The 23,600-nt window shown below is 45.3% G+C and overlaps 6 protein-coding genes across 7 annotated transcripts in view; 4 read left to right on the top strand and 2 right to left on the bottom strand.

Moving 5' to 3' along the window:
- Positions 1–10,012, bottom strand: part of LOC131215457 (uncharacterized) — a 29,342-nt gene extending 19,330 nt beyond the window's left edge. Inside the window, exons 1-2 of the mRNA XM_058209847.1 lie at positions 9,983–10,012; positions 9,838–9,865 (exon numbers count right to left, since the gene is read on the bottom strand). Of these exons, the coding sequence (XP_058065830.1) occupies positions 9,838–9,865; positions 9,983–10,012 (58 nt within the window). The remainder of the gene's footprint in view (positions 1–9,837; positions 9,866–9,982) is intronic.
- A 2,925-nt stretch (positions 10,013–12,937) lies between these two features.
- On the top strand, positions 12,938–13,995 carry LOC131205449 (ras-related protein Rab-34). The gene is made up of 4 exons (XM_058197544.1): positions 12,938–13,296; positions 13,365–13,560; positions 13,634–13,841; positions 13,922–13,995. The coding sequence occupies exons 1-4, from the start codon at positions 12,938–12,940 to the stop codon at positions 13,993–13,995; spliced, it is 837 nt and encodes a 278-aa protein (XP_058053527.1).
- A 96-nt stretch (positions 13,996–14,091) lies between these two features.
- On the top strand, positions 14,092–16,433 carry LOC131215456 (dynein axonemal intermediate chain 4). Its single transcript, XM_058209846.1, has 3 exons — positions 14,092–14,229; positions 14,414–14,557; positions 14,628–16,433. Exons 1-3 carry the CDS (start codon positions 14,092–14,094, stop codon positions 16,431–16,433), a joined length of 2,088 nt encoding a protein of 695 aa, XP_058065829.1.
- Positions 16,434–17,566: 1,133 nt separating this feature from the next.
- On the top strand, positions 17,567–19,903 carry LOC131206944 (translation initiation factor IF-2). The gene is made up of 4 exons (XM_058199553.1): positions 17,567–17,662; positions 18,115–18,779; positions 19,043–19,170; positions 19,463–19,903. Exons 1-4 carry the CDS (start codon positions 17,632–17,634, stop codon positions 19,722–19,724), a joined length of 1,086 nt encoding a protein of 361 aa, XP_058055536.1. The 5' UTR covers positions 17,567–17,631; the 3' UTR covers positions 19,725–19,903.
- A 758-nt stretch (positions 19,904–20,661) lies between these two features.
- LOC131212209 (ribonuclease P protein subunit p40-like) lies at positions 20,662–22,422 on the top strand. 2 transcript variants are annotated; one of them, XM_058205987.1, is made up of 5 exons: positions 20,662–20,740; positions 20,874–21,173; positions 21,230–21,386; positions 21,470–21,625; positions 21,681–22,422. In XM_058205987.1, the coding sequence occupies exons 2-5, from the start codon at positions 21,039–21,041 to the stop codon at positions 22,388–22,390; spliced, it is 1,158 nt and encodes a 385-aa protein (XP_058061970.1). In that variant the 5' UTR covers positions 20,662–20,740; positions 20,874–21,038; the 3' UTR covers positions 22,391–22,422. The 2 variants fall into 2 exon arrangements, with proteins under 2 accessions (XP_058061970.1, XP_058061980.1); XM_058205997.1 differs by lacking the exon at positions 20,662–20,740 and having other exon boundaries at positions 20,860–21,173.
- LOC131212224 (large ribosomal subunit protein uL30-like) lies at positions 22,418–23,346 on the bottom strand. The gene has a single exon (XM_058206008.1). It carries the CDS (start codon positions 23,250–23,252, stop codon positions 22,500–22,502), a length of 753 nt encoding a protein of 250 aa, XP_058061991.1. The 5' UTR covers positions 23,253–23,346; the 3' UTR covers positions 22,418–22,499.
- Positions 23,347–23,600: the final 254 nt, after the last annotated feature.

Raw genomic sequence — 23,600 nt, 5'->3', positions numbered from 1 at the left:
ATCCTTGTGACCATTTACGCATATTAGCCTCTGCCTGCCTGTGACCAACTCGCGACCACGCCGCGCTTTCGTTTCTTCATCTGATACACATTTTATCCATCCTGCGTTATCCATCATTTCTGCTGTTCGGATGTTCGCTGGCACCACCGCTGATGCTGTGTGATGTCGAGTTTCTGTTATCCTTTCATCCTCGCGTTGTGCGGCCTCTCCGTACACCGGTTTCGAGGTGAAGGTGAAAATTAAAATGAAACGAAATAAAATTAAACGTTACTCGCAATTACCCCTGTCTGCCGTCTCTACGATCCCAGACCTGAGCAGTGGAGACACCCCGAAAACCGATTATTTATGGCTTTCGCCCGGGCGATGCCTACACCCGCAAAAACGGTGATTTTGACGATCAGCATAAAACGGAAAGCGTAGAAGAAAAAAAAATGACCGAACGTGAACCATCCCTATGTTGCCTTCACTTTGCTCGGGAACGATACTGTTTCGCCCAAGATCGAGTCCCCCGTTCCGTTCCGACCCAATCGCTTTCGTTCTGGAAAATGCCTTAAAACAAATCTACCCGGCCCCAAGGTTTGCAGTGCCTTCCAAGCGTCGTTTGGAAGCAGCAATTTTGGCACGGTCAGCACCACCACCAGGCTCATCCGTGGCCTGGTTGGTTGCCGCCATTACTGGTTGGTTGGCACTAACGTACAGCCCTCAAAGGCGGTCTCCAATCTTGGGCCGGGGGCGATTATCCTGACCCATCCGAAGGGCGAAAACGCCAAGCAAAAGAGGAATAAAATTTTAAAAATCTGCCAACCCCATCAGATCCCGATCGACGAGAATCCTCGAAACGGCGCATTTGGGACGGTTTTCCGTGAAGTTTCTCCGCGCCAAAGTTGATTATTACTGCCCCGCAGATAGCACGGTACCAGATGAGGTTTCAGACGCTGTCGCTGCTGCGATGGTTTACTGTGAGGCTGTAGCCTCTTTTTGTCCACTTAAACTGTAGGCTCCCACATCGGACGATGCCCGTTCTAGCCACCAGTCGCCGGATTCGGATGATGTATTGCAAAAATTAAAATTGCATTGGGAGCTCGAGCTGACAAACGAAGGGAGCCCTGCGCTCTGCTTATCTGCGTCGCTTTTCCGCTGCCACCGTCTGCCACTTGACCGAAATCCCATACGGATCCCACATGTCCATATTTTGTATTCTCGTTTGGAGTCCGCAGGGAACTGTGGCGAGGGTAATGGTGAGTTATGATTATATGGTTCTGCAAACTGTTCTCTACCATCGTGGAGCATCGTGCAGGAACGCTGCCACGCCATATCCCATCCCCTTGGTATGTGGAATCTTACAGTTACTTTTGTGGGAGTTGTTTGCTTTCTTCGTTTATTAAGTTACTAAAAAATCATAAGTAAGTTTCTCACACACGCACGAACTCGTACGAATAATGAGGGCATGTGAACGAGAACAAATTACTCAAAATATGAAGCGGAAACTTATTGAAACATGAAAATGCAATTCTACTCCAACACGTTTCTCAATAGACTATTCTGACAGTACCAAATACGCAACGTAGCGAGTGGTTAAAAAAACAAAGGGCACCCCGTACAAAAGTTGCAAGGAATCAAATAATAAACACATCATCAGGTCTTCTTCGGTATTGTAAACCTGCAAGCTTTGATCAATTTAAGTTGATCGAGAAATCCCACCCGCCTCACGTAAAGGTATTTGTGGTATGGATGTTTTATTATAATTTATATCCAACGCCAACCACGGTTTCTCTCGCTCACTCAACCTGAACCAATAGCAGGTTGCTGGTTAAGGTGGAATCGCGGCAATAAACACAGTTCTCCTTACCTCTGGTACCAGTTACCTGTTTCATGTGATTTCATCTCGCAGTGCTATCTTCTCATTTATAGCTCTTTTATTTATTCCTTCTCAGGAAGCCACTACGTAGCGGGGTTACTGTGAAGAGTGAGATCCCAGAGGGAAGTCGCTGAAATCCAAGCCACATCACAAATGGACCACGAAGTAATACAAGAAATGAGCGCGCTAGGCAGTGGTCTGCAGAACAATCGTAATACCAGCCAAGGCATCTACTAGCACTAAACGTTCACGCAACTTCCAGCCAAACAAATCAGATTGTTGATCGAGTCTGCTTAACATCAGTGCAACATCGATCACTGCATGGTTAGCGCAGTGATTCGATGTAACAGACTCCTGTCAATTCGATCCTTGAAACAAGAACAGATGCAAGAGTTGCACAAACAGGCCATCAGGCAATCGCTGCCACCGTTAAACAAAAACATAACTACCAGCGAGAGATTGAGCGCTTTACAAGCATGTACTAGAAATGATGCTCAAGAAGCCTACGGTAGGCATCATTGAAATATCAGAGCTGGCTGATTCGACGCTGACTGAATGGAACAAAACGAACAATGCGTATCAAGCAATGATAGCTGGGCACAGGACGCAGCTAAGGTAGCGATTTGCCAGATTTACCAATGACTTTGAAAGAAAAACAGGTTCACACAAAAGGAACGATTTTACTAAGAAACAAAGACTACATAAACTTGAGGAAAACAGAGTATGATACGGATCCACAAGATAATTTTACAAAAAAATAGCTGGTCACCGAAACAACTTCATCTAGGTATAGGCTGTGCCCCTGCACACCTGCTGTTGCGACATGATTGACAATGTGATCAGTAACCAGCCAGGGTCCTCACGCGAAGAGTATGTCACAATGTCAAAGGTACCGAGACTCCACTGGCGTGTACAAATCTTCTCCTGCCACCATGCTTTGAAGAGACCCGAAGGGACAACCGTCGACTAACGAATAACAAATCGCCAGGCACCGACAGGATTTCAGACAATTTGGTAGAACATAGGGATGGGATGAGGATGATGAGAGTTGAACATCAGATTCATTAGGGTATGGAAGATAGCTATGATAGGGTATGGAATAGCGAAACGATGCCTTGCGACTGGAATCTCGGCCTCATCTACCGTATATACAAAAGGGGATACAAACTTTTACATCAACTACTATAGGGGTATAACGGTGCCTGGTGGAATACTGCTTGCAAGATCCTTCGTTCGGCAGGAGGTAGGTAGTATGATGTAGTGTGTAACTATCAGGAAGGATTACAATGAGGAAAGACAACCAGTGATAAAATTTTCACCATACGACAGATCCCTGAATAGATTATTGATTTTCGTAAGAGAACCTATTGGTCGATTTCAAGGCCGCATGTGATAGCATAAACTGAGTAAAACTGTACGAGACCATGACTAGTTTCGAAATGCCGGCCGTACTTACATGACCATGACCAACGTCACGAGCCAGGAGATGTATGGTAAGCTCCAATGTCCCTTAGCTACCACAAAGGGAGGGCATCAAGGGAACGACCAAGCTTGTCTCCTCCTTTCAGCATCGCGCTGGAGTGCGTATCCGGGACCTTGGAGCACAAACCTCAGAGACCCTCTAATACCAGTCCAGCCAATACTACTGACATACCCCTCTATTACAGAACTCGTACAGCCGATTCGAATGAACTTCTCGTTCTCGATTGTCGAACTCGTTTGCCGGGATCACGATTTTCAATTAGAAAAACTCCGACTGCTAAATGTGCTAAAATGTGCTAAAAAGCTTAAATGTGAAAGCTTGTCAAGCTCTTTGAGTACGAACTGCCATTCTGCTGCATTTTTGAAAACATAGCACACACAGTTACACATACACAGATAGCAGTTCAGATGTGTGTGCGATTCTTGCTATTATATTTCTAAAAATTTTAGACGATTTCCGCGTATTACGTTTTCGATAGCGACAGTGATAGCGAAGAAACTGAAAATATAACGATTCATCACAAAATATTGCGATGTAAATCCGACCGACTGAATTTTTTAGCAGCAGGGTAAGTGTGCCCAAAAATAAAAATGATAAATTGATTTTTCTTTCATGTAATAATGTTGTTACGGATTCAAGAAAAATTTTCACATCTCAAGGGAAATGTTTTTGACCATACTTTCCGAAATAAAAACAAACTTACCCGAATCTCTTCGCCCTATTTGCAACTGCTGTAGCAACATGCTTCAAAAAATTACCCGTATCTATCCGGCCTATTCGGGACTGCGGTACCCACAAGGAATACAAAACACTTGGAATACAAACACCAGTATCTTTTCGGAATACCCTACCTACCCTTTTCGGCCCTGCGGAGCATAAACAATACAAATTAATTGATAAAATCAAAGACATCCTAAGAGAACGGCTCTTTCCTTAGCAAAAAGTGGACGGAAACCAAATTCGACTACCCGTTTGAAAACCATAGTGCAGTGAGAACTCGATTGATCGAGAGAAAAAGTTCATCCAGTTGAAAGCTCCCGTTACGGAAACTCGATCGAGTGTCACGATAGCAAAATGAACTCAAATGACCGTTTCAGTGAACTTCGTGAACGAGTTTGAGTTCTGTAATAGGCCCTTAAGTTAGCAATCCGATCTATTGAAACCCCCATGAATTAATTCAAAGTCCTAATACATTTCACTCTAAACGACAAAGAAAAATTTCGTCTATATGTTCGCATTGGCTGTGGATTCTAATTCTGATAATTCTTTACTATTCTGTGCATTCTGATAACATTACTATCCAATCGTGTAAATGCGGTTGATAACAGTATATCTGGGAAGCCACACGAAGCGTAAAAACTAGCGTAAAATTAATTTGTAATGCCAAACCGTTTGCTTCGATCAAAGGTTGACCGCGAGCCGTGGAAGATCAACGGTAAAAAGTAGAAAATCGATTGTAATAATAGTATTTATAGCTGCTGATGTAAATAAAACAAATGAAACAGTATGAACATTTTCAAGCGATAGTTGCTTAAATTGCAGGAAATCCTACAACCAGATTATCAGAGATAGTAGATTATCTTACCAACTTGTAGCTCGCTTCTGCTCGACGATGATGCAGAAGACGACTGTTCAGTGGCTGACGATGTCGCCTGCGATTGATTGACCCATCCCATCGGGAAGATGGTATTTTTGCATAGCCTCGAAAACATTTTCAAACCGCAATGAATCGCCTCACGGCGCACGAACTGTTCACGAACTTTTTCGCTCTTTGGAAACTTCTTACGCTTAAATAGAAACCGTGATCCCAGCAGCAGACTTCCACAATTTCTCTACAACGTAATCATTCCAGTAGTCAACCTGCTGTAGGCAGTGCGAGGCCAGCAAGCATACTAGCAACTTATGCGAATGTCGCTGTATCCGCTACTCATCAGTATGCTGCTCCATCGGCCATCGTGGGGGTAGCGTCATTCGCCGGGAGTGGGCGCTGACAGCGGGGCAAACACCATCATAAACCGGTCACGCACTCATTTGCACGATGTTGAGCGTGCAGACGCCAGCAAAGGGCTTCTTCAACTTTCACGACACCGTTCCGCTACCCATGCGAGCACCATAATTAATCTAATTTCACAAATCGCAACTTATGCTATGCATCGCACTTCCATGGTTCCATTTTCCAGTGGCGTAAATCATCACATCTGAGCCACAAAACACACGGCAACTTGTTCACGGTCAGAAAATGTAATCTTTGCGAAAAAAATGCTATTACTTCTTATTCGCTGGGAACGGAAACTTGATCCAATGCTAAAGTTCTTAGCAGTGAGTGGTTTTTGTTAGCTTATCAGTTAACTTGTACCCCGTTCGTTATCATTCGTTATCGAAGAGCCGGGGCACGCCTTATTTAGGGTACACGTTTTACTACCAACCGTTGTCACAAATGATCTTGAGCGGATCGGAACCAAGCCGCTGCCTAGCTTATGTCCACGATGTCGCTCGACTAATTTCAAATTAGCAAATGATCATCAGCGACTCTACGCTAAACCGAAGCCCTCGGCCATCCTGTAGCCACCACCGTATAAGTCTGGCCGATGGCCACTGTAACACCCTTGAGGTCCGGGCTCCGGGTGCGCACTCCCTCTCCGGGCTTTGATTTGAGCATAGTTGGTTTTTAATGCACGTTAATCCTCATGGCTTTTTTCTCTTTCTCTCTCTCTCTACCTATACCTCTACCTCTCTCTAATAATCTCTTTCTCTCTGTCTCATTTTCTCTTTTCCCCTATTGTAACCCACCTAACGTTTCGCTTGGGTGCTAGCAAACACAGTTCGTACAGTGCACGGCGAAGCGCAACTTTCCGCCCCAAACGATCTCTTCCCTCTCGACTCCTCGCTTTCTGCCTCAGGATGTGGCATAGAATGGCCAAACGGCGTGTGTGTGCTAGAGTGTGTAATTTAAAACAATAGCGGCAAGTGCAGCATGTATGCAGCGGCGAATCTTACAGTGGGGCAAACTAAGTAGAAAAGGAAAAGAGATAACAGGAAACAAGAAAGGAAAAGAACAGGAAAGAAACAGGCAGCACATGTCTGTGTTTGACAAAGTGAGAAAAGAATATTTAGAAAATCAGAGAAAAGGCCAGAGGGAAATGAAACCAACAACACGGACAGTAACACACATGGGATGGTATTCACAAGGCCCACGTTCAACTGGGTCCCAAAAAACAAGTTGTAGCCCAAGAACTATTGGCAGTGTAGGTCACGTGTCACGTTCGAGTGCTCTATGGAATATTAAGCAATCAGCAGTCCCTACAACGTTTCTTGGACAATACCGGAACGTCTCTCTTGATCGTTGTGGTCTGTGCTGACCGCAACGACCGAAGCTACTGAGACACGCACCGGTGAATCACTAGCAGTGCTTCTTCCGCCAGCAGCCTGCGAGATGGTTGAGGTCCATTAATGGGTCGTGCGGAGCCCCCCTGGGACAAACCCAACCTAGTCTTTGCCGCTTTGCTTCATCTTTGCGCACGTCACATGCAGGGGCTGCCGGAAACCCACGTACCGTACCGGAAGCAGGCGATGGCCCATAGCTTAACAGACTTCGGTCTTGGAGCGCTGGAAAACCGCCTTCTGGCACCGTACCAAAGCTTCGAAGGCGTCTATAAAGTCCAACGAACCCCGCTGGTCAACGGCGCGGAAAGTATCTTCCCCGACCAGCGGTAGGAGCAGGTGCGCTATGCTTGCTTGAACACGGGACTCGCATGTCGTACTTCCAGTGCAAACCTGTCCCACAATTCCTACAGGGGATGCGAAAAGACAGGTCTTTCTCTGATGTGTTTATTTGTCTGTGCGGTTCTAAATTATGATGATTCCGATTTCACAATAGGTTAAAAGTGCATAAAAAAAGATTTGAGGTCGTCACTGCGTTTCGCCATCTCCAAAGGCAGCCTATTATGTATGGTTACGTTACGACAGCGAGAAGCGGTACCTCCAATGGTCGGTCTGGTGTTTTATGTTTAATTCATAAATGGATGCGATGGTCGAGTGAATTTGGCTCGATATTGCAGTATAGCATTCTCACGTTCATTGTGGGAGATTCAGTTCTCGGTGTCAGGGCGGATGCTAAATAATTCCCGATTGTGCGGCAAATGCTGTGTGTAGTGGTAAATGCACGGTGGACCAATATCAGCCAGCCGCAGACCGTCAAGATGGCCGTTCGGTTTACCTTTTCATACGCAATCGGCACAAACATTTTACATTCTACAATAACACTTCTCAAATATAATGTCTGGGCTTCATTTTTTACAGAAACGGAGTGTTGAGTATAACAAGAATGTAGCCAAGTATTGTATGGTAGCACGGTTAGTAGTTTCCCATCAAACGCGTACCTGGCAATAATTTATCGTGTTCCTCCTGTTTATAGTTTACGTTCGAATCATGTCATCAAAAATTATCATTAACTAATGCAAAACCACATCATACCCTTCTCGATTTCACGGCACGTCTAATCCTTCTCGATGATGAGCCCCATTAGAAAACGACGCGCACAGGGCGGTCTTATTTCAATCAGAAATATGGTTTTAAAACGTCAAAGGGACCGCAACCTGCTTCATCTGAAGAACGAGAAACTAATCTAAGACCGCACGTTGCTATCGATTCTTCACGTTTGCCGGATCAAAGTGGCAACTGGCAACATCGTAGAACCTTTTTGGGCCAAGTTCGATCGCTAACTGCTACAGCCTGTCGATGATCGGTGATCGATAAAAAATCGATAAACTTATTCACGCTAACCCATTCAAGTCCGAACCGCTGAGAATCATTCGAGCTACGAGAATAGCCGGATTTCACGTTGTGCCCCTGTGGTCATAGTATTATGAATAACGCACCGAGCAACAGTGACAATAATCTTGAACAAGAACAACAGTGCGGCAACGTAGCTTGACATTCTTCTTGTACACGCGCGCACGACACGCACTATCTGAAATGCGAGAATCGATCTGGGTGTTCCGATCGCTGTGGCACCACAATTTCTATTTAAATTGAGATGGTAATAAAATCTTCCCGAAAATCGTACCGCTGGAAACTAGCAGCGGCCCGGCAAAAGGAGGCAACCCAGTACATCCCCGGAGGTTGGTTTCTAGTCCGTCTCGTAGGCGCCTAGATTCTAGCTGCGGGGTAAATGATTGTCTGAACTGCTGTTTACGTAATAAAATACTACATTTTACTGCCAGATTTACCGCAATTCTGGGTGCTCCGTGCTGCAGCGTCGCAAAGCAAACCACTGTTTTCGAACTATCTGGGCATTGACAATAACTAGGTAAACGAACACTGCGAGAAATCCAAATTTATCGATCATCTCTCTATAGGCCACCACTAGTTGCTCAAATCAGTGAGGACCGGCAATTATCAGAAATACAGAACGGTGCCGTGTCAGCATACCGCAGAAGAAGTAGACGCCGTGAAGAAGGAGAAGTAGTGGCGCCAGCAAGGTCTACCCACACACTCAAAAATAATCCGTTGATGTGAAATGTTGGCGCAGTATTTTACGCTTGGCCAATGTACCTGAACCGTCTTTGTTGAGAGCCGACTCTCCAGTTATCTGCATCTCTAAACAGAAGTTAGTAGGGCGTAGTAACGCAAACCGAAACGCATGGTAGCCTATGAGTGGAATAAAAAAATAACTTTTCTGCGACACAATAATGACACGCATTAGTACTCGTATGTAATCGTCACCCGTAGTGAGAGCCGAATGTTAGGCGATTACAGCTCAAAGTCTCTATAATACAAAAGAAATAAAAATCAACCGTAGTGGGTCTAGAGAAAAGATTGTGGTAAATTTCCTTATAATTACTTGAACGCTTCTTGGTGTGGTACCATTTCCGACCGGCTAAATGGAACGGAACCATCTCCACGAAACTGACGCCCTTCACAAGGAAGGGTGCGAGCGTTATGGACTTATGTTTTCATTCTATCTCCGTTTGAGCGTGGTACAGTATGGAATGATGGAGTATTTGGATCCATGTGTTATAGAACGAAGTAGCGATTCTTCTTCGTATCCTCGGCTTCAACCGCCGAGCGGTCTTGGCCTGCATCAGAGAACTTAGTTATAAAACTTATTTCACTCAACCATTCCTCGAGGAAGGCAGGCTTCAAAGGCACCCCTAGGCAGGCTTCGAAGGATGCTCTCAATCCACGGGTGTGTAAGCAACGAAGAAGTGCCACCTCCTTCAATAATTGACTACTTTCTCAAACCGTTCAATGGCAGGCCGGCAGCACTGACAGGCGGCATCGAATGCCAATATCAGTTAGGTTTCATCGTGATATCTGCCACTGCCACTACTAGCGGAATTGGACCCCGTAGGCAATGAACATAAGTTTCGCTTTCCTAGTAAACATGTTCATTTGCTACTACAGCACTACGTATTGAGTGTTGAGGTACACAAGAAAATGGCGATGATGAGAACGTCCTAGGAATGTGTCAGTCGGTTCAACGGATTCCACTTACAATTCATCTTCACTATTTTCAGGTTCATCTGTGATTTCAAGAAGATTTCAAGAAGTTCAAGAGTGATTTCAAAAACCTAGGTTCATCTCTTGAATTACATCCCACCGTAAGGCGTTTAAATCCCTTGTCATTTGTCTTACTTTACTAAGCCCTGCTTGTACATGTAGGCGACCATTGGCGTGTTGCGTGAATGCTGCTTGAATTTCTATTATAAAATGAAAGCTTAAAAATAAATTAGTTGATGATCGGTCCAATAGCACGTGTTAAAGCATCATTTTCTTTTACGCACTCCTAACTAAGAACAGCGTGACGAGCACTTTAAGAATCCGCACTTTGTTTTGAACCAATTCATAGAGGCCGTTCAGTGTTCACCCAGCAGGAGGAACCGGACTGAAACAAGGCATCAGCTGGCGCTGATTAATGCACTTCTCCGGTCCATGGCGAACGACAACCGTCTGGCTGCTTGTTATTTCTGAGACTCCGCGGAAACCTTCCTGTAACCACTGTTTGCGTCGTCATCTGCCCCGTCGTTACCGCCAACGAAGCTGGAACTGCACTCATCTGATTAATATTACTAGGTAGAATGGCGTTTTTAGCTGGCAGTCTTTCGGGTCTAGCTACGACCGCTACCATTCGTCATCCACCGCCTTCTGCCTCGATTATTTTCCACGTCGCTATAGCTCACTAATGCGCGAAGGCACAAAACCTCACTAACCGGCTGCCGTATTTTTATGCACATCACCATCATCATACGCAGGTTCCACGGCCAACCACGACCAAGGCGAGTGCCGCAACAGCCGGTAGATAGAAACGCGCCCGATCGGAAGAAATTTACGAGTCTAAGATGCATTTCTGGTTGCATTGGAGTTGTATGGAGTAGGAAATTTCTCAATTGATAATGGCAACAACAATAAAAGCGAGACGCACATGTGACCGATCCAGTAAAACTAGATCCGGATTCCAATTCGTAAGCTGATGCTCCGCGGCGATGGATTCTAGCAACAACTTTAAACAACTCCTAACACATTGTAAAACATGTAAAGCAACATCGCTAACATCATCCTACTACTTACCGGTTTTGTCGCATCTTGTTCCGTTCGTTCCTCGTCAGCAGCCGAGCGATCGAGGCCTTTAACTGCGACAATTTTGTTACTTACTGTAACGTTGTGTTTTAAGGGTGGCGTTGTTGGCTCCGAGCCAACCACATGTCACGTCGGCCTAGAGAATCGAACCCAAGTTGTATGAATCGAACCCGTGGTTGTACCCAAGTACAACCACGAGCACTACCGTGTACTCTGTTAACGGTGGCTGCTCCATTGATAGCGCAATGTGTAAAACAGTGCCCAACTGTGTCTCGATGAAAAATCGAACAGAACAAGCTCACAAAAGGGCTTTCAGTTGTTGTTCTTGTACTATAAAGTCTTTGAGCTGCAATAGCCCAACATCCGTCTCTTTTTAACACCAAAACAAATTCTACCTTAGTTTAATTTAATTCTAATTCTAATTCTAGGTTGAATTTTACATTTTGTGTCAATTGTCTATCGGTGTACTAGGACAATTGCAAACCCTGGCCTTTCCGAAGATCTCCACTGGCAGGGAGGTCAGAAGTATGAAAGCCCTGACTCTGAGGGAGTCGGCGAATAAAAAGTGCTATCAGTGAGAAGACTACCAATCTACCGGAGCTTGATGTATAAATAAATTTAAACAAATCATCACATGTGTGTGTGATCAATGCCACCGGAGGCCACGAACTTCTTGGTGCATCACAACGTATGCAACATTTCCCGGTCGATAGGTGCGAAAAAGTACATTCAATTTCGAATGAAATGAATTTATTATAAATTCGTGTCACAACCTAGTACGAAGCACTCAGAGTTCAATGCTTTGTTGCCAAATCCACCTAGCACAATACGTAGGGGTTCATGATTTACAACAAACCAGGGCACTATTGCTCGACAAACTAAGTGATCGCGTTTAATCAAAAAGTTCGAAAATCTTGCTCTTGCATTTACGTTTTGTTTTCAATTCAAATTATTGAAAAAAATTAAATTAATTCACTACATACGCCTTAGTACACTGTTCAGTAGTCATATGTGTTGCTTAGCTGCTTCTCCAACTCAAATACGCGACATCTTCATCCGATCAATGATTCTTCTCCTTGCCACCGTGCATGCGCACTTCGAAGTTCATGTTGTTACGGGCAATCGTTGATGTTGTTAAGGGTGACTAGTAAAACAGCTGACAAACGTAACGAATAAACGATTCAATGATGCTCTCGATGGTTCATAACGAAGCTGTTGTATCCTTTCAATTTGTTCAACTATCTTACTTCGCACATTCGCTTACGGCTGAACCCATGACTTCCGGCAGCAATTGTGCGGTCCTCTGGTTCTATGGCGGTGCATTCGAGAGCAGCTGCGACTGCCCACCGTTATTGTATTTCCATGTGTGCTTTCTTTCGTCAACGATCGCTGCTCGGAGCTACGAAGACGATCGAGGTTCGTACGAAGGCGAAGGACAAAATGTGTTATCCTAGCATTTGGACGATGGTTTATCGATTTCACTCGTTTTCTTTTCTTCTTCTTTCTCTCTTCCTTTTTATTTTTTGCTTTCCCCTTCTTCCCTTCGTTTTGAGCCTACTTCGATCGCTGCAGCGGCTGACGAATTGTGCACACCTTGCGTCCGACGAACCGTTCTAGCGTAGCGCATTTAATGCACCGTCTCACCGTTTTCTCCATCGGCCTAGTATGGGCGATCGGGATGTGGAGTTTTTCCATGGAAAGCTAGAACCGAAAACCAAATACGGGGCAAACCCGGAATACCGTCTGTCGTTCGAACCGAACGTTGTCCCAGGAATTTCATAGTTGTGTTGTGCCGGTTACCTTGCCAATATCGGTAGCCGTGGTGGTGTGCGTGCGTGCAGTTCATGGATTCCTCCCATATGGCCTGCATTTCTGTGACGGCACGCGTAAAGTCCTTGCCACGGTTCCTTCTCATTGTTGCGTATAGCTTCCAGTCGCTATCCAATTGTGGCCCGTTGCACATCCTCCCGAATACAGACCATTGTGCCTTAGGGATACCGATCGAGAAAACAGACGCGATGCCAATTTTTCGCAAAAACATAAACAGGCCCAAGCCGGCCAGCTACGAATTGCTGAAAAATAACGTGGACTACGGTACGCGCAGTATTGAGCAGTTTCCCCGACCTTATAGCTGCCAGCTAACACCGCACCGTGAGTTGGATTTCAGTGAGCGAACGAAACGGGCAGCCCAGGCTGTCGTTCCATTCCTGTTGGGGCCGTGTAAGGCCATCTTCATCGGCGATGTGGCTAGCGGCAAAACATCGCTAGTGAATCGATTTTGTCACGAAACATTCCATGATCACTACGCCGACTCTATCGGACTAGACTTTGAGGTGGAACGGTTTCAGATTCTCAAACAATCCTACTCCTTACAGATGTAAGTCCTCCACAGAAACTAAGAAGCATTAGTATTTTCTAGTAATCAGTCGGATCATTCCTTCGCAGTTGGGACACTAAAGGCCACGAGCAGTTTCAGTGTATCGCCCAGTCGTACTATCGCAATACAAACATCATCGTTGTAGTGTTCGACATGACCCGCCCGGAATCACTGATCAACGGGAAACGATGGTTGAAGGAGGCACTACGATTAAAATCTGGCCCAGTATTGAAATTTCTCGTCGGTACCAAGAAAGATCTTCTCGTAAGTTTGAGACCCGTTCAATAGTGCAAAGCCACGGTATTCATTCGTCATTTTTTAACTTTCTTCTGCGCAGAACAACCAATCGCTCTGTGATGTTGAACTGGAAGCGATCAAAATGGCGTACGAAATCAACGCCGAATACTGGCCAGTGTCCGCGAGAACCGGGGAGAATGTTACGGATTTTTTCCGCCGACTGACAGCGCTTGCTTTCGACCATAGCGTCCAGCGTGCGATGGACACCAACGACACGTTGTTGCAAACAACCGGAAATAGTTTATTAAGTGAGTATTCCGCCGAAACCTCATTCGTGAACATACAAACTACTAATGCGCTTCGTTTCTTTTTCTTTGCCGACATCTAGATCTTTACTTCCTGAGGAAGGAAAAGAAGAAGCAGAAGAAGTTTCTGAAATGCTTCAATTGCACAATAAATTAAATTATTCATTTTCAAATCCAAGCAACCATTCATTGATTCTGCGTATGTGTATGGCGAATCTATCAGTATAAAAGTTGGTACGAAATTAGAAGTAAAATGCTCTTCACGCAGCACCAATGCAATAATTCGAAGTCGGTGAAGTTTTTCTCCACTTCTCTTCGAGCTGGGGCAGCCAGGAATAGTTCGTTCGTACGTAACATATTGCGTGGCCTGGAGGACCGCAATAAACAGCAAGTAAGCGATTTACAACTAAAAACAAGAAAGCGAACGAAATTCAACTGGGCAGTGTCGATGAAGTACGTGCTTTTGTGCATGGTGCTCAAAACAGTGGTGAATTGATCGCTTGGACCTAGCTTACTTCGTTGAGTCACCATGGTGCCCGTAACCTAAACTGCGTTTGTTTGATTTGCAAAAACAGATTGTACTCAATGGGGTCGACCGTACACCAAACAACCTGGCGCCACCCTTGTTGGGTGAAGCATTCGTTTGGAGTCGATTCAAAGAGTGCTACGAATTGTTTCCAGAAGACAAGACCCCAACAATGAACACTGGAGCGGTACCGGTGGGTGGTTTTATGGAAACACGTTAGTTAAAGTCAGTTCAACTAGAAATTCTGCTCCTTTCACTAGCAGACCAATGACAAGGCGGAAGGATTCGATAACCACCAGCCAAACTACAAAGGTATCACCGATCGGCACAGTCCCTTGCTGGAGACATACACAGGAACGTATCATGCAAAGATCAGATTAACGGAAACCGACGATATTGTGTTGTATGAGAGTCCGAGTCACGTCGTATCGGCGGACGCTGAGGAGGCCGCACTCGTTCTAGAGCAGAATCGTCTTTTCGAAACGCGCCCCAAAGCTTGCCGGGCGGCAGATGCAGAAGCACAAACAATCGACCTTCCGTGTAAGTCACGGTCTGTCAATACCGAGTGCATTCATCGTCAAAATGTGGCATCATTCGTGTCAAACTACGACATGTACGACACGTATAACGATCTTGAGCGGCACACGAAGGAAATCAATGTGGCCGAATCGACAGCAAAAATGGAGATCACGACGTACTTGCGCGAAGGCATGGAGGATATCGACGACCGGCTGAATCGCAATCCGAATTTTCATCTCTCGGCGATGATACTGCAACGATTGTTGGCTGGCAATGTATATCGACAGCAACAGATGCGCTTCCGCGACATGTACCCACCGGACCCGTGCCGCGAAGACGTGCAGTATTTGTATCGCTTGGAGACACTGTGGCGCTACCGAACTGTTGAAACACTAGGAAAAGCTGTCGCTAGTGCCTCTTGGTGTCCAGCGAACGGAGACATCGTTGCGATTGCGTACGGCATCTACGGCCATACAGCCAGTGACGACCGTTGTACAAGTTTCGTGTATGTGTGGAATATCAAGAACCCGGTCAATCCGGAGCGACGTTATCGGTTCGACTGTCCGGTCACCTGCGTCGCTTTCTCCACGCGTACACCCCAGCTGCTGGCTGTGGGACTGTACGATGGCAGAGTACAGATTCGTGACATCACCCACGACATCCAGAGTCCGCTAGCCGTGGCAGAACGAGACAAGTTGGCTATCTATCAGCCGATCTGGGACTTGAAGTGGGTTGAGTTTGACAATGAGGGAAAGGACGAAGTGATCGCTGTCTCACAGAATGGCTGGGTCATGAAGTACTCGCTTACGATGGGAGAGCATCTGTTGCCCTATCCGTTGCTTCGTTTGGACAGAGTACAAGGAGTCGTTGAAGGTCCAGTGATGGGTACCCCTTCCGCTGACCAGCAAACACCGTCCTGTCCGATCGAATCTGATCCACACCCGCAAGCACTATGCGTCACTATACACCCGCTGCAAAAGGACAAATACTACGTCGGCACGGACGAAGGAGCTGTGCATTGGTGTAGCATCAACGATCCATTTCAACACCTCGGCGTCTGGCAAATGCACAGCCGCAGCATCTTTTGCATCGAGTACTCACCATGGAGTCCCAAAATCTTTCTCACCTGCAGTGGCGATTGGAGCATCCGTGTCTGGATTGAGGAGCTTGCCGAACCTGTCGTCACACTGACAACGGGCTTCGTGCCAATTCAGGCGGCCTACTGGTCACCCACGAACAGCACCGTAATAGCCAGTGTTACCAGGGACGCTGTTCAGCTGTGGGATTTGAAACGACGAAGCTCTAAGCCCGCCTCCGAAACGGCACTTGGTAGTCTCGCGACGCCGCTCACCATCATTCGGTTCACGAACTGTGGTCGAAGCGTGTTGGTGGGCGACGCCGAGGGGAACGGTCATGTCTGCGCGCTAGAAGATATGCCATTTCCACCACACTTTCAGTATCGCGAGCTGCAGGCAGCCATTTATGCTAAACTTGTCACCAAGCCGGAACTCTTAACACGCGTTCGTCGAATGGGCGATTTAGGCTACTGAAGCACGTGCTTAAGGGGGACACTTCCAACACAGGGCGGCATGTGTGAAAGAAAAGCACACATTGCATGGAGAGGTTTACTGGGCAGGTTTCTTCCTTACGCCTTTTGTGGTCGGAACGGTTGTGCGATCGTTCACACGATCGAGAACGCTCGGACTCTTTTACATCGGTTCCAAATGCTGTTATCGGTCGTATTTCTCCGGAGACTCTTTTGCCCATAAAGCGTAAAAGCATCGATAATAGCCCCGCGATTCACATACCGATGAAGCTGCTAGCAGATTTCTACTGATCAACGCGCCCAGGATTCAGACGACATTACGATCGCGAGCGACTTTACGAGCGGTTTTAAACGATTTTAAAATTTGGTCATAAAAATATTTAACAATCTTTGCTTCTCGTTCGCTCCTCTTCACTTGGCCACTTCTGCTATTCTCCCACCTCTAATCGACGGGTGAAAAGGTGGTGGCATACTCTTTAGATTTCGAAAGAACGATTCCAAAATGTAGCGAAAGAAAGCAAACATCTTTCCAAATCGAATGCGTACGGCATGGACAGTCGTGGAAAAAAGCAACCACAAGCATTTTTCTTGACAGGACCGGACAGTTTTAACGGATTTTTCTCCTTTTTGTTTATGAATAAATTAAACGAATTGTTTTGTTTTTAGTTTTTCTTTTACGGTCGACTAAGCCTCCAAGATAAACTCATTAAACGTGTGCTTTCTGCATTCAAAACTGCATTCAATGCCAATTGTTCGGCATGTTGAGAGAGGGTTTACTTTGGTTGGCACCATTAACGATCACCACGGTGATCTTTTATCTTTGTTATATCGTACAGAAGTTAATTTTCGAGATGAAAAACAAGACCGCGTAAAATGAAGCTCATCGTCGATGGGTTAGTTTTATTACATTTTCATGACCAACTTGTCCGCTTACAATTTATTCAATGATTAAGTTGATAATCATTTAGCCAAAATAAGAAAATAAAATTGTTAAAATAAAATTGCCGTGCCGTGCGAAACCAAGGGATCACCTTTGGTTTTTGACATATTCCGCTAGAGGCGCTGCTAACGTTGTGTCACTTTTCGCTTGAACTCAAAAATGAGTTAATAATTTTCTACCCTTCTCCAAACTGTCAGCCATCCGGAAATCGAAGAGACGAGCGAAGTCGCGTCGTTGTGACAATCTCTTTTCCATCACAAGTATGGCTCCGAAGAAACCATCCGAGAAGCCCGGTAAGCAAAATTTCTTCCAATCCTGCTTGAAAGTGAAAACTGATCATCGCTGAATCCGTGCAAATGCATTCTCAATACACAAGACTTTCTGGCGGTTTTGTTGCGTTTTGTTATCGGTATTTATTTCGAGCATATAACAGTCTTACATTACATTGTGTACGCCACGAGGACTTCAGAGTGTCAACCTGTCCCACTTTAGAGCAGGGCGAAAACGTATGAAACAAGCTAACCATGCGAAACAACGCGCGAATGCGATGATCCTAATGCGAAAGAATGTTAAAAAATGATGAGATTTTTACTAGAGGGAATCTCTCTGAATAAACTATCATGAAAGAGATGTTTATTTATACTAGTTTACTGACTTGTACGTCTTATTCTGTTGATTCCGTATGCCCGTCATCTTGTTTGGATCCCAAATTAAGCCATTGTTGTTGTCCTTTTTTCCTTTTTAGCCGGCCAACCGGCCGAAAAGAAAGAGAAGAAGGCACCAGCAGCCGAAGCCTCCGGCTCGAGCGAAAAGAAGGGTGAGAAAAAACCTGCTGCTGATAGCAAGGCTGCTGGCAAGAAGAAGGCTCCAGCACCGGCACCGGAAGCAACGAAGGCCGCCGCCAGCACCGTCAAGAAGGATGCCAAAAAGCCAACTACCACCGCTGCTGCTGCTGCTGCTGGCGCTGCCGGGAAGAAGGCACCAGCGAAGCCTGCTGAAAAAAAGAAGGCTCCAGCTGCGGCCCCTGCTGCGGCAAAGGCCACCAAGGGTGCTACGAAATCTGCACCAAAAGCAGGCGCCAAGGTTGCTGCTGCTAAGGGAACGGTTAAGGGGGCAGCCAAGGGAGCAACTAAGCCAACTACTAAGGGAGCAAAGGTTGCAACCGCTGCTAAGAGTACCAAGAAAGTTGCCACCGGTGTAACTGCCGGAACGAAAGCTGGTGCCAAGAAGACCGCTAGCGGCAAGAAGGTTACTACCAAAGGTGGCAAGGTTGTAAAGGGCAAAGCTGTTGGCAAGAAGGGCGCCAAGAAAGGAAAGCTGACTAAGGAAGAGCTGAAGGCAAAAATCCATAAAGGAACGCTCAAAGCTCGTGCCACCGCCGTGGCTCGAGCTAAGCGTGCGAAGACCAAGGTAAGCATTGCATTATGAAGTATTGCTCGCATTGTGCAATGTACAAAACCAGCTTCGAGTGTTTGTGGACGTGCTCTTGTGATGAAATGTTGAAGAGGGAATCTCATTGATGCTAGCACCTGAAATGAATTACAATACTTCTACCTGAAAGTAACACAACCCCACAGTCGTGACATTTATATTTTTCTGATAAAATACGTAGGTTGGCGATAAGTAAAATCAATTCCTTAATTTTCTGTAACTTTTTTTGTACTCAAATCCAGCTCATTAAAGGCCCATACGGAACCGTGATGCGTAAGATCCGTACCTCCGTGAAGTTCCGTCGACCTCGCACCCTATGCCTCCCACGCAGACCAAAATATCCGAGGAAGTCGGTGGCTAAGCGTAGCCGGTAAGTTGCCGTTACAAAAGTGAAATGAAGTATGTGTCCCGCCGAATCTTACGGCATCCAGGCTTGAACAAATATCGCTCGGTTATCTTCTCTTTTGTTGTGGGGTTCACTGAGTGCAAGCCTCAAAAATGCCAAGAACGAATTATCTTTTTATTGCAACTACTTTCTACCATACCTATACTAGACAGTTTACTACAAGGAAGATACATTGCAATCTAAATCTCGCGCAACTCTATTCTTTGAACGATTTGTTCGTAATTGGTTTTCTATCTCATTCTTTCCGCCTCAAAAGCATGGACCCTTACAACATTATCAAGTATCCGTTGACAACCGAAGCAGCGATGAAGAAGATTGAGGACAACAACACGCTCGTCTTCCTAATTCACCTACGCGCCAATAAGAATCATGTTAAGGCTGCCGTTCGCAAACTGTATGACGTCAAGGTGCTGAAGATCAACACGCTGGTGCGACCAGATGGCAAGAAGAAAGCGTACGTGCGATTAACCCGCGACTACGATGCACTAGACGTTGCCAACAAGATTGGCATCATCTAAACACGCTACCAACGGCGGCGCCGTCACAGAGTTCCAACTCAGTTCTCTTTTTCGGATGAGAAGTGGGTGGGTGTACTCTGGTGGGAAACTGCTTCAAACATTCATGAATAATGTTGTTTGTAACACTCATCTGAGGAATGATGAAAATATAACATCCCTGAAGGCGATTATAAAATATACTTTTCGAATTAGTATCATTTGTGTTATTGTTGGAAGCAAGGAGTTTTTGTCTAGAAGTTTATATTGAGCCGCACAGCTGACATATCCGATATTTTATTAAAAACTTTTTTTCTCTCTTTTGGCCCTCTGCCGTGATAAATGATTCTTATTCGGCATTTACATCCACCGAACGGCCTTGGCCTACAACAGCGACAACGTTAATACATGTTGATTACTAAAGCAATGTGCTTTCTACGGACGGAGTTGTCGGTATCGCACTAACCGTATCATTCCGGAATTGTTTCTTTGAATCGGTGTATTTCTCAGTAAACTTCTAAATAAATAAGTAAATGTTTATTTCTATAAATTGAATTGCAAAAACCACGTTCTCCTCGTGCAGGAAACAATAATTAGAAAGTACTCAAGTACTCAATTCAAGCTGTATGTTGCTAATGTTCTGTCTTTCTATGAATCTTTGAAACACTAACTTCGGAAAACTGCTTTACTTCTTTTATTCCTCAGGAGTACTCATGCCAATATTGCAAAACCAGTGTAAAAACCAACTATCAATGAGCAACATTTAACCGTCGTTTCAGTCATATTCATACTGATAGTCACCCAAAGGTTGTCAAAATTTCACAAGATATCTATACGAAAACACCACGCATTGAAACTTGGTTCGTTCGTTTATCTGTCGGGCAAATAAATTTTCTGGCATTTCAGATAAATGCCAAACTGTTTGCGCTTGTGTCAAAACGTTTATGTGTCGGCCGAGGCGTGAACCCGACCGTAAAACTGACCGCAAAACCGGCCGTAAATACTGTTAGCAAACGTATTGTTTACAAACAGAGGATAATGTAAGTTCTTATTTGCTGGTATAGCAACAAAATCGAAAAAAACCTAAAAAAACATTGAGTAATCAATTTATTTCTTTTCGATTTCTGTTTGACGTTTGACATTTCGGTTTTATATTATTGCTGCCACACGAAGCGTAAAGGTTCTGACGTTTTTACGGTCCGAATTACGGCTCGTGGAGCGTCTCAGTATTATTTTCACCTATCCTTCCTAATCCTTCCGCACGTTTAGCAGTAATCGCGCAAGGACGAAGTAAAAACCAACGAATATAAAATTGTTGAACAGCATCCTAAGAAAAACATGTTATGCCCGGATTTATGGCGATTTTTACCACCTTCATATAGTAGGACGATCCTCGTAAGCTCTAGCTGGAGCAATGATCGAAGATCAAACAAAATGCGAAAAGAAATTAACTCGCGGCACTTCAACCATACGGTAAATTCAAGATACAGACGTCAGTAGAAGTTTGTAAAAGGTTTTCAATTATTTAGCTCTCGATAATTCTGCCCGCTTGCGGACATTCGGCTGCGAACGAGCTGGAAGAGAAGCTCAGTGTCGCCAATGATCCTGGCCACTGTTCTCTAGTTCGCCAGTTCCCTTTAATCGAGGTGCTACGGCATGAATTTCGCGAAGCATTCGTTAGGCAGGGTAAGAATAATTTTGTTCATATGTCGTTCCCCTTCTGTTGAAATCGATTGTCATATAACGGATGAATTTTGCCATTTTTGCAGGCACCATTTACGCAATCACTGCCAAGGGATGCCTCGAAAGCGACGACTGTGTAGCACTCCGTCCAGACGGAGTTCTGCATCTTAGTCTGCACAGTGAAACCCACCAACGTCTCGCTTTAGGCGATAGTCTTGTTACCCATTACAATGGAAAATATGGTATAAGATCGTGCTGTTCTGTTCTCTACATTCTTTCTAATCAATATATTTCTAGTTGTGAAACTGGATCTAGGGTCCACCTTAAGCGACGATATGCAGCGAGTGGACCGTTTGAGAGACCGCTTAGCGGCAGAGGCATTTACATGCGATCTACTTGTTCGTTGGATACCGCCCACCAATTGTTCTACGCTGCTTGGCACAGCTGCCGATGTTGTCGTCAGTTCAACGTCGCTTGAGCACTACCTGACAACTCTCCGAAGGTTGACTGTTATTTCACTACCTATCAACACTTTCATACGTACTGAACGCCGTGACGAGTTCATACCCGTGTTGGGAGACAGTGTTGAAAACGATTGCTGCACCGTTGCGGAACTTCTAGAGTACATAGGGATGATTGTTTTCGACTGTGAAACTATAGGCGACGACTATTTGAACGAATACAGTTTCGACACAGCGTCGGTAGTTAGCGCCAATGACTTAACGTGGCTTCTGCATGGCCAAGGAATGTTCACCCCAGAGGAAGTGAATCGTACTGTTGATCTACTCGCACGGTTAGTTTCGGAATCAGAAACCCAAGTGCTTCCGTGGGTAGCGCTTCACGTGCAGGGCTTCTCTAATGTGCCAATCGGACGCGGTGATCAGGGTGAGAAAGGGACTTGTTGGGATACCGATAACGCGTTCACAATTATAATAGATAAGTTTGGCAAGGTGCTATTTAATCAAATGACGGGTATCAGTGGAAGAGGACCAATACAAAGAGAGTAAATAAAAGCAAACTTCGTTAAATTTTTTCCTGAGGTTTTGTTGACCTCCTTTATTGATATTTACAGAAAAATAGAAAAAGTATTGTAGGGTTGCACTTTAGCACCGTGAGTTACAGGAGTCGCTTAAAGAGGACATTTATTTCATCTCCCCGAAAACCAGCTTCGCCACCGATCGATCGTAGCTTACCTTTCGGTGCCTCTTTCCAGCCTCCTACCGGATGGCTGAGTATAAAGCACCGTAAGGCACGTCTTACTTCGTCAAAATGTGGTCCCAGAGTTATGACTTCATTCAGAAGATCCTCCACGCATATGATGTCGCAGTGTCCAAGTCGCTGCTCAACCACTTGGTTCGAAGACATTGGAACAGACTTCTTGTCAGGGCCATCTCCGCGAAATGCACCGTATTTATATATCAGCTCTCGGATGATCGCATCAGCCGGATAACCCCATACGACAAACGGTTCAACAACTTTAAGATGCGCGTGTATCTCGGGAGTGAGAAGGTGAAAAGCAGCGCTCCGGAGAACCGGTAGTCTTAGTGTGCGAAGCGACTGCAATACGTCCTTGTTGGCTATGTGAAGACCACGGTGACGAAACACCAACACCAGGCGGCCCTCGGTAATAGCTTTGTTCGGCAGACAAAATCCTGTTTTTAGGAAGTTGCGCTTGATGCGCTTTGCATCCTGCACCGCCCGGCGTTGCTGAGCTACGTAGATTGTCGCTTTAACGAAATCACGAGGTTTTCTAACTTTGCGTGCAGGCGGAGCGCTTCGCTTCGCTTGCTGCTTTAATCGACCTTTGCGCTGAGCAAGGATGTTGATTTCCTCCGACGGGAGTTTATTGGGCACGCGGTACTGCTCCATTGCAAACACTATCGGCCGACGATCGGGCAAGCACGGTATTGTTCTATCGCCGAAGCAAATTTGACAATGCAGACCAAACGTAATGTGTACACAGCATTTACATGCGAGTTATGAGAAAGAACGAGAAGAAACATGTTTTTGCTTGCTGTCAAAGAACACGTGCAGACATGCACGACGGAAACAAAGAGGTTTTCATCCAGAAAATCCAGGTTACTATCAGCCAAATGTGAAAATATTAGGGTAGCAAGAAACGTGAATCATTTTTGAGGATGGGCTTAAACAATAATTTAAATAACTATATGAGCTAGAACTAACATGAATAGCTATTCTATCTAAGCCGAAGCACCA

This window comes from Anopheles bellator, chromosome 1 (genome assembly GCF_943735745.2).
Source record: "Anopheles bellator chromosome 1, idAnoBellAS_SP24_06.2, whole genome shotgun sequence".
Classification (NCBI taxonomy): domain Eukaryota; kingdom Metazoa; phylum Arthropoda; class Insecta; order Diptera; family Culicidae; genus Anopheles; species Anopheles bellator.
The sequence above is the reverse complement of the archived record's forward strand: the minus strand, read 5'-3'. Positions and strand labels throughout refer to the sequence as shown.